General features: G+C 40.4%; 1 protein-coding gene across 1 annotated transcript in view; it reads right to left on the bottom strand.

The window, feature by feature from the left end:
• Nucleotides 1–1,054: 1,054 nt before the first annotated feature.
• Nucleotides 1,055–11,015, bottom strand: part of LOC134607988 (C-X-C chemokine receptor type 6-like) — a 33,703-nt gene continuing 23,742 nt past the window's right edge. The window contains exon 2 of the mRNA XM_063450607.1: nt 1,055–2,670. Within this exon, the coding sequence (XP_063306677.1) occupies nt 1,642–2,670 (1,029 nt within the window). The 3' untranslated portion in view covers nt 1,055–1,641. The remainder of the gene's footprint in view (nt 2,671–11,015) is intronic.

Here is an 11,015-nt window from a genome sequence, read left to right as displayed (position 1 = left end):
AGTTCAGGGAAGGGGTATCTATCTCTATCGTAAACCTGAGGTTCAAGTTATTGGTATTCAAGTGTGCCACAAATTCGCTAAAGAGTGACAATGAGGATGTCATCTATGTACCTTTTTCATAAAAAGATAGAGTAAAAAAAAGACTTAGACACCAGAAAAAAAACTGTATTCCTCTCCCACCAACCAAGATGCAAGTTGTCCCCATCGCATTGCCCCACACCTGGTGGTAGAAATGATTGCGCAAGAGGAAAAAGTTATATGTTAAAATAAAAGTGTCTGTAAAGGTGTTGTGCTGCTTGTGTTCAGGTTAAATGTTGTATCTGTCTAAAAAGCAAACAGCCTGGCTTTTTCAAGCAACAATTTAAGCCATTCTGATTCTGTTTTCTTTTTCACTTAAAGGAACCATAGAGCCTTTTCCTCCAGTTTTTGCTCATTGTATATCTACATTGATTCACTTAAGTGATCCTCTGTTTACCCTCCCTCATTACCCACAAAGCCTTATTGGCTTTTTTAATTTGTTCTTTTCATTTTATTTTGCATAGTCCCTGTATTTATAAGTATATTCAATAAACTGTAATTTTTTAATTATTTATTTTGATTATTTAAAGGGACCTCATTGTGCCTTTTGGGTCTATATTAGCCCAATAGACACTCCAGTTTTTTCATTATTGCCTTATAGGGTTAACCCCGCTAGGTTCCTGTAACAAGCCACCAAGTCCCTTATAGGGACTTATTTTTCTTAAGATGGTGCTCGAGACCTCATGGCACCATAACAACTTAATTGAGATAGGTTTGTTTTTTAAACTCCACTTGGAATGTATTATTTATTGGAAATTAGTATATATTGATAGAGCACTCAAGTGTGATTAAACATTTCAACAACAAATTTGATTGTGGTAGTTAATTAAATGTATGTTACTAAATGAACACGATGGGTGCTGAACCTGAAGAGTTCACATGTATATATTTAAAGAAGACCTTAACACCTGAATGCAACAAATAGTCATTTGTTTAAATAAAAGCTTTTTAATTAATAATTGAACTCCTTACCATTTCTACACAAATTCAACTTCCATAAAAACGCACTATGCAGAAGGATGTAGGTTAACATTCAAAGCGTTTAAGCTATTATGCTATATGGTACATGATTAAGGATTAACTGTTTTTCTTAGTTTTTTTTAAACAAACATCTCAAGCACCATAACCACTATAGTGCGCTGTATTGGTTAAGGTGCCATGAGTACCCATGTAAGGAGTCAAACCATTTTAGACTTCTAACTCTGAGACCACCAGATGCAGCTTCCCCATTCCACTACTGCACAGTGACAGCTGAAAACTCTTTTCACTGAGCTAAGCTTGGCAGTGCAGAACATGGCTAAAACAATCCACTGACACTTTCAGCCAATGTGCTAGCCCTTACATGCAAGGCTTAATTTAGGAAAGCAAACATAAGCTAATGAGAGTAAGCTTGTGGCTCTCTAAGCTATAGAGGAGATGGGAAGTGGCACCTAGTAGACTCCAGGTAAAAAGCCAAACCATTGGAAAATGACTTGACTCCTTACAGTGGGCAGATGCCAGGCCACTCCTTGCACCATAAAAACTGCACTGTTATGTGCTGGTTATGGTGTTTTGAGTGTACCTTTAAGTCTGGTTCATACAAATTGCTTCTACGTTTGTTGAAGCAGAGATATTTTTTGAGTCTGCTTCTGTAGTCTTGAGATTATTTGTACGTTCATTGAAATGCTTTACTAATCCTAAATCTTTAAGAATTTTCCAGAAATTTTTGCGAAATTTTATCCCAACAAAGAAATATAAAATTGGGTTAAGACATGCATGCAGGTAAGCAATGACTTCACTTATAATCAATGCTTTTACAAAAGAAGTCTGTGTGCGGAACTTAGTACCTAAAGTATAAAGAAGTATTACAACATTGAAAGGCAACTGTGTAGCAATAAATACTACTACTAAAGTAACAATTATTTTGAAAGACTTGGGCTTCTGAAAACTACTTGCATTTATCAAAGTGTTTATGATAAAAGTATAACAAATAAGCATTGCTATTAATGGCACATAAAATCCAACTGCCATTTGAATAGATGTAACTAAAACCTCAATAACAGAATTGTCATATATTTCATTACAGATATTATTAAAAGGTCCAGTTGTACTGTGTTTAAACTGTGGTATAGCCAAAAATACAGACAATATCCACACTGCTGTACAAATTCCTCCACCCCACTTATGTTTATATAATTGAACATGGTTTAACTTAGTAGCCTGAGTTATAGAAATAAATCTGTCAAAGGTGATACATGTAAGGGTTAACATTGAAGTGAATAAATTGATTCGGTATGCACCTCGAATAATTCTGCACATAACTTCACCAAAGATCCAGCTCTTGGCAGACTGGTAGGCAAGGAATGGAAACGTACAGAGGAACAGAATGTCTGCAGTTGCCAAGTTTACCAAAAATATGTCAGTAAGCGTTTTGACTTTCTCATAAAAAATAAATATGACGAGGATGAGCAAGTTTCCAATCAGTCCAAAAATGCAAATGATAGAATAAGCAATAGGTAAAAATAAACTGTGAAGCTTTGAGCTTTCATTCTCATCGAACTCATCCCCATTGTCATAGATGTCAAGTTCACCGCTGTCATTTGTATTGGTCATCTGTAAAAGACAAAATATGATGGTTATAAAATTAGATGAAGCAGTATGAACAAATATATGACTCTAGAGCATGCATGTCAAACTCATAGGCTAACCCGGGCCAAATATACAAGGCTTAAGTTTATGTGGGCCGCACAAAAAAAAAGAAAAGAAAAAAAGAGTTTGACGTAGACCAACACAAAATTAACCCTTAAGGACTGAGCAAAATGTACATGTTGTGATCAAAACAAAACAAAAACAAAACTTGCAATTTGACTTTTTGTCTATTCACCTCTTTTTTATATTAAGTGCACCCACACTAATTATATTTCATTTTATTCAGGGGAAACAGAGCTTTCATTTAACATCAAATATGTAGCTATGATACATAATTTAATATGAATAAAATATTTTAAAAAATGGGAGAAAATAAGAAATTTTATTTTTTTAGTTCAACTTGACATTTTATCTGTGAATGTCATAATACTGTTTGCTTTTACTGCAATAAAATACACATATTTGTTTTCATTGATGTCCCACATGTAAAACAGTACCCCCTATGTACAGGTTTTACGGTGTTTTTGCAAGTTACAGGGTCAAATATAGCATGTTAAATTTTTCATTTTTTTCACATTGAAATTCGCCAGATTGGTTATGTTGCCTTTGAGCCGTATGGTAGCCCAGTAATGAGAATTACCCCCCAGTCTGTCCAGTCTTTTTTAGTAGCCACTTGGTCACAAACAAAGTTAGCGTTAATATTTGTTTGTGTGTGAAAAATGCAAAAAACTAATTTGAACGCAAATTTTGGCCAGTGTTTGTGACTAAGTGGCTTCTAAAAAATACTGGACATACCCCATTTGCAATACCTTGGGTTGTCTACTATTGTAAATGGTAGTCCATTATGGGTGTAATTTTCATTCCTGGGCTACCATACGGTCTCAAAGGCAACGTATCCAATCTGGCGAATTTCAATGTGAAAAAACTGAAACGCAATCCTTATATTTGACTCTAACTTTTGAAAACACCTTAAAACCTGTACATGAGGGGTACTTCTCTGAACACAAATATTAGTGTTTCAAAACAGTAAAACGTATCACAACAATTATATCGTCAGTGTAAGTGCCATTTGTGAGGAAAAAAGGAAAAACATGTCACTTTCACTAACGATATCATTGTTGTAATACATTTTACTATTTTAAAAAACAAATATTTGTGTTCAGCGAAGTCTTCCAAGTAAAACAGTACCCTGTGTACAGGTTTTATGGTGTCTTGGAAAGCTACAGGGTTAAATATAGTACTAGCAAATGAAAGTCCCTGGAGTCCCTGAGTTGTAGAACGAAATAATAGAACGAAATTATATATATATATATATATATATAGAAGGCGTATGCCTGAAGTTGTGGGAGGGATTTAGGCATATATAAACCCAGCAAACCCCTACTCACCTGTCTTCGTCGATTCCGGAAGCTCGCCTTCATTCCGCTTCACAGACCCTCTGACGTCATTCGTCCGCGACGTTCGCACAGCCCGCCGGTCAGCACTGTTTCCACGAGAACGCTGGCATTCAGTAAAGTCCCCGACAACCGTAAGTTCCACTTCCTTAGATAATTAATTCATGTCAGTTGTGCATTCGCATTCGGCTACCTTAAACAGCTCACAATTTATCTTACTCACGTTTCAATAAACGCCTTTCGAACCAACGCATCTGTTAACTACTGTACAATCACTTATCCTCCATAACGCTATTCTTTCCTCAAATTTTCATAATTTTCGGTCTGTATTGGTATTACTAAACTAGTTATTTTTCCTTAGAGCGGCATGCTTTTATACACATATGACATTCCTAATTTGCAACCAATTCAAGTACTTGTACGTTTCTGCATAACAGGAAGGTATTATAGTTTGGTGTAGCGAGTTATGGTGACAGATTGGGCAATAGTTTGGGTTAACATTAAGTCCTACACATTACCTTATCTTGAATTTCACTAGCAGTTGTTATGGGATATACAAATGGGTTAAACCTAGTATGTGTATATTTTTATTTACTTGCTAAATTAATTTTTTTTATTTTTTGTTAAATTTATGGGTCTCCTCCGTATGCTTTGTTTTAAAAATTACAGGGGTTCTTCCAGGATACGTTCTTCAATTAAAGCTGTGTTACAAGTTACGGTTTGGTTAGTAATATTTCCCTTCCTACACTACGTTATTCCTTCCTACCTTGCTCACTACTAATAAGAGTCGGTAAAATTTTCATAAACTAAAATTGGCTTGTTTCTTTTCTATTTTATCTAACATCACCTGTGTCCGTTTTTTCTGCAATTCGGGACGTCAGCAGTACAAGCCGACAGTAAATTACTCTCTAGGTCATCTTAGGTTAATCCTGTCACTAATTCATCGTTCAGGTAAGTCTAATATATTACATCACGAGCACGTTCAGTCGCCGCTATTCTCCCGTCCAGTTAGTCGTTGCTGGTTGCTAGGGTTTTAGGAGCCCAATAGCGGTAATCTTCCCCTGGCTTCTTCGCCTAGGTTAGTGGTCCCGCGAGGCCAACTCCCATCCTCATCTCGGAGGTACTACGCCCCTCGGGCCAAATCATAGTTAGCCGCCTCGCATTTTGTATAGAGAGGGCCTCACCAGTCACCCCCAGTCTGTCTTATGGTTACTTCCCACCGAGAGGCCAACACCCCGCCACAACGCTCAGTGGCCTCAAATCCCCTCGCGCCAACTCATAGAGCCTCTCAAGCCACTTGGCACTTAGCAGGGCCTCACTAGTCACCAACCTAGTTTAATTGCTTCGCCACGGTGGCACTAGCTAGCCAACCAGCACACACACGCACGCATAAAAAAAAAAAAAAAAAAAATAATAATTTTAACTCTAAGTTTCCTTTCATGCCGTAGCATGTCAACAGCCTCGGTTCCAGACGATGAACAATCAGTCGCAAGCACTCCGTCCAGATCTAGCTCCCAGCCAAGACAACCTAGTGCCTCATCCAGCTACAGATCCTGGACTATTCCAAAGATTACGGCCGAGCTCAATAGGAGGAATATTCCCTTCCCGGCTACAGCCAGGAAAGCTGAACTCTTCCGTTTGCTTAACGCCCAAATTACGGAGGATTCACCAGGCCCTAGTTCTGACGGTTCTATACAGAATAGTTTAGCTGAACTGCGGAGCATGATGTCCTCTTTGGTCTCCTCTGTAGCCGGCATTAGTACCAGGCTAGATACCCTGGAAGCCTCTGGTCGGTCCGGCATTTCGGAAGTTCAGGTTCCTCTGGTACAACCAGAGTCCGACTTAGGAGGTAACTCCACTAATACTCCTGTCAAAAAGTCTAATATAATTAATCCTGTTCATTTAATCCCACAAAACCTTAGACGGGACATAATAGAAGGGAAGGATGTTAACTTAGCTTCCCTCCTCATCGCATCACAGGATGTTATCGAAAACAGGGCTTACACCTTTGAAGATATATCACTAGTGATGAAAGCCAGGGACCCTAGGCTTAATAAAAAACTTAATATTCCCGAGTTCGTATTAGCCTTTGGGTTATATCGAGACGTAATCTGCTCCGCTTTCCCGCACCGTAGGGAAGAGCTGGACTTATATTTGCACAAGCTGGTGGACCTAGCCTACAAGTACGGTGGTTATGCATTCTACGACTACCACAAGTCCTTTTCAGCCAGATCAGCCGCATCCCTGGCACAGTTCAACACTCCCACTGATTGGAGTCACTTGGACACTGAATTATTTTGTAGGCATTTCGCCGGGCTTAGGACACCAGCATGTGCAATTTGCGCTTCAGCTTCTCATACTTCGAACTTTTGTCCTAGTACCGCAGTTAGTCCATCTACTAGTTTCGCTAACCCAGACTATTCTAGTCAAAGGGAAATGAAGGACAAATTAGGCAGACCCATAGTGTTTCTCGGGAAAACGCAGGTTTGTAATAACTTTCATGAAGGGGGATGTAGTTATAGCGCATGTAGATTGCTCCACGTTTGTTCTGTCTGTTTCAGGGCACACGCAAAAACGATGTGCCCGAACAAACTGTTTCCAAAAAAGGCAATTACTCCAATAAATGTACCAAGTTTGCAACGCTACCTGACTGCACATCCTTCTTCTCAATTAGCGGACTTTCTCATTTCTGGTTTCACCAAAGGCTTTCACACAGGTTTTGTGGCACTCCCTTCAGGCACACTAGAATGCCCCAACCTGCAGTCAGCAATATCCGACCCAGCCAGTCTAAAACTTCTCCTCGACAAAGAGGTGGAAAATGGTTTCATGATAGGTCCCTTCACCACACCACCTTTCACGTCCTGGAGGACAAGTCCTTTAGGTATAGCCACGGGTAAATTCAACGACAAAAGGAGGTTAATAATTGACTTCTCTGCACCGCACTCTTCCACCTCCCCAAGTTTAAATTCCCTTATTCCATCCGAAGACTTCTCACTGCAGTACGCCAAGATAGACGATGCCATTCAAGCCATTGTCAACCTCGGTAAGGCAGCCTGGTTGAGCAAAACGGATATCTCGAATGCTTTTAAGCTGCTACCTATTATGCAGTCGCTCTGGCACCTACACGGGGTCAAATGGCAAGGGGAATATTATTTTGCTACCAGGCTGACCTTTGGCTCAAAAAGTAGCCCGAAACTTTTTGACTTGTTTGCAGAGACCCTGAATTGGCTGTTACTCAACGAGTCCAGATGCCCAGTAGTAATCCACTACCTCGACGATTTTCTGTATATAGAACCTCACTACTGCACACCGCTCAGCCTACATAGGGCACTCTCCTTATTTGAGGAACTTGGTGTTCCCATAGCCGCAAATAAGACTGAGGGTCCCGATACTGAAATCACCTTTTTAGGGATCACGATCAATTCTGTATCCATGCAAACCAGCCTCCCTCAAATCAAGGTGGACAGGATTTTAGATTGCATTCACACCTGCACCAACCTCGGGTCTTGCACCAGGAAAGAATTACAGTCTCTCCTGGGCTCTCTTAACTTTGCCATGAGAGTTATCCCGCAAGGCAGATCTTTTATCTCCAGGTTACTCTCGCTACTACACGGCCTCCCTGACGACGACACAAAGATCAGTTTAGACAATTCAGCAAGGGCTGACCTAGAAATGTGGAAACTATTCTTGTCCTCGTGGAATGGTAGGTCATTGTTCATTCCTCCCATCTCCGACGATTCCCCAGTTATCTGGACAGATGCTGCAGCTTCAGTCGGGTACGCAGCAATATTTGGGGACGAATGGGTATTTGACAGTTGGCCGCCTGAGACTAACACACTAGATAACTTCGACAACACCTCAGCGTTATTCGAAATCTTTCCCATAGTAGCAGCAGCACACATTTGGGCTGGAAATTGGAGGGGTAAGGCGGTTAAGTGTTTTTCGGATAACATAGCAGCCTGCAATATAATTAACAAAGGCCGGTCTCAGTCCCTGTCTATCATGAAGTTAGTTAGGAGGCTCACCTGGTTAGCAGCAAACTGGCAGTTTTACATTTGTTGTATACATGTTCCAGGAATGTTCAATAACGCTGCTGACGCATTATCACGTTTCAATTTTCAGGAATTTTTCCGCCTTCACCCTACTGCGAACAAGCAACCCAAAACTCCCCCACAGTTTGCAGATCTAATCATGCTTTAGATCAGTTATTGGCCCAGGGTAGAATTCTAGCACAGGCCGGGTTATCGGCAAACACAAAAAGAGCGTACAATAGGGCATTTGAAATGTTTAATAATTTTGTACGCAACTTTAACATAATAAATCGATTTTCAGTAGAAACTATGGTTGCATTTTCAACTTTTTGCCACACCTCATTAAAGCTTGCTTACAACACCATCAAACTATACTTAACAGGTATACAACACTTCATGCTTACTATCTATCCCGATAAGACCCCTTTCTTGTCCACATACCCAATTAAAAACGTTCTTAAAGGTATCCAGAGACTAAATAACCATAAAACCCTTGAGAGACTCCCAATTGATAGTAACATCTTTGAGAAAATCTCTGAACTCTTAGATAAAGGTCCTTTTGATCGCACTACTAATCTGATAATTAAATCCGCAGCTTATTTGGCTTTTTTCGGATTCCTACGGCCCAAAGAGTTTTCAGTAGAAAAAATAACAGACACAGACACTTGCCTTAAACAGAGAAATTTGTCCAAAATAAATGATCATTATATTTTAGTTATTCCCCGTACAAAAACAAATCAAACAGGCCCCCCCGTGGAGGTTAAGTATTTCCCTACAGGGTCTAAATGTTGCCCAGTCCAGGTGCTGGATAACCTGGTAAGTCAACAGATTAGGAATCCAGAACTGCCGCTTTTGTCCCTACAAGGAAAACCTCTCACGACGAAACATTTCATGCTATACATACGTTCATTGTTACTTAGACTTAGCCTCAACCCAAACTCCTTCTCAGGACACTCGTTTCGAATCGGAGCAGCCACCACGGCTTCAAGTAATCATGTCCCATCACACATAATAAAGAAAATGGGACGCTGGAAATCTGCAGTGTATAACCGGTACATTCCAAACCCAGAGAAAGAGATCAGACTCGCTTTTCACAATATGTCTAAATAATGTTTATTGTTGTGGTGTTAATAAATATATAAAAGTTACTTACTTTTTGGCCTCTTTTTTACAGGCCTAGCCGCTCGTCGGTTTCGGCACACCTCAACCGACTATTATTTGTTAAAACTTAACCTACTTGGAATGTACGCCCCTTTTCATAATCCCGTACACAAATAGAAGGCGTATGCCTGAAGTTGTGGGAGGGATTTAGGCATATATAAACCCAGCAAACCCCTACTCACCTGTCTTCGTCGATTCCGGAAGCTCCCCTCCCACCACACCCTCTTCACATATCATTATAACCAGGCGGGCCCCCTTTTTTACAGGCCTAGCCGCTCGTCGGTTTCGGCACACCTCAACCGACTATTATTTGTTAAAACTTAACCTACTTGGAATGTACGCCCCTTTTCATAATCCCGTACACAAATATATATATATATATATAGTGATATATAAGTATATACTTATGTATCTAGATATATACATTCCGTCCATGTGAGCGGGAGGTCCTCGCAAGGACCTCACGATCACATGGCCCAGGAGGGCCGGATCAGCAGCAGGGCAACGGCCTGGGATGCCAGGCAAGTCCCCCATCGCAATCACCGACGTGGGATCGCCGGCGAGCAGGTAAGTCCCCATGGACAGCTGGGACGTGCTATGCCACCCGCCGGCATTTAGAGCCGGGTCCCCAAGGACGGCATAGCATGCCCGCCGTCCTTAAGGGGTTAAATTACTTGTATCATTTTCATGCAAACAATATGTAATCCTGGGTACATATATGTAATTCACTCAAAAGCTTTGCCTCATGTTACTTACTATCTCAGTAGCAATGCCACTGTCTGAAGTGTCTGCTCCACTGAGTCCCTCAGTCCCTCTGCAAACTGCAGTCTCAGTCCGGTTGGTAGCCGCACTGTCCGCTCTGCTTACTCCCTAGTCCCTCTGCAATCTCTAGGCATAGTAAATGTGTGGCTGCACACTCCACTCCACTCGCTTCTACCCTCTTTCATCCATGTCTCGTCTTCCCCCTTCCATCCATGTCTTTTTCCCTCTATGTCTCTCCCCCATGTCTCCCTCCCTTCCATATCTCTACATAGCTAATGTTTGAGAATATAGATGTGTGTGTTGTATGTTTATAGTTTATGTGTGTTTATTCACCAAACTCCAAAGTTGTTTTGCAAATTAAATCCAAATGGAAAAACAGAGGAAAAAATTGCTGAAATGGAAAATTTCTCCAAATTGACCATTGTCATTCAGATTTTGTTGTAAAAAAATGTGTATATCAACCAAGCATTTCAGCATCATTCAGAAATTATACAAAACTTCTATTTTTTTTATAAGTTGCCGGATGTATGATTACTTCAACTATGTTTCATCCCTAACCTTTAAATTTCAATAGTTAAAGGAACACTCCAAGCACGTACTGGTATGGTGCCAGGAGTTCCCTGTCTCCCACCTTGAGTATCCCTGCATTTGATTTTGCAGGTTATAGTGTTCCTTTAAAATCCTCAAAAGCAATAGTGTTGCTCTCAGTGAAGGCTGCTCCATATGGGCTAGTAGGGTTTCCCCCCTTCCCTGTTTTTGTAAAAGTGGAATAAAGATGAAATTTTTTTAAAAATCAAAATGGCCACGGGAAGTGACATGTCGCACCACGCGAGTACCAAGATGGCAGCCATGAAGAGGATAATAGGTGTAACTGTATTAAGATTGACTATGGGAGCCAAGGGGGCGTGTCTAGATACTAGTTTTTGGCGCCAAATTCAATTTAAAAGCTGGGAATATCATA

The sequence above is a fragment of the Pelobates fuscus genome, chromosome 4 (genome assembly GCF_036172605.1).
Source record: "Pelobates fuscus isolate aPelFus1 chromosome 4, aPelFus1.pri, whole genome shotgun sequence".
NCBI lineage: Eukaryota > Metazoa > Chordata > Amphibia > Anura > Pelobatidae > Pelobates > Pelobates fuscus.
Note: the sequence above shows the minus strand (reverse complement) of the source record. Positions and strands in the feature narration are given on the sequence as shown.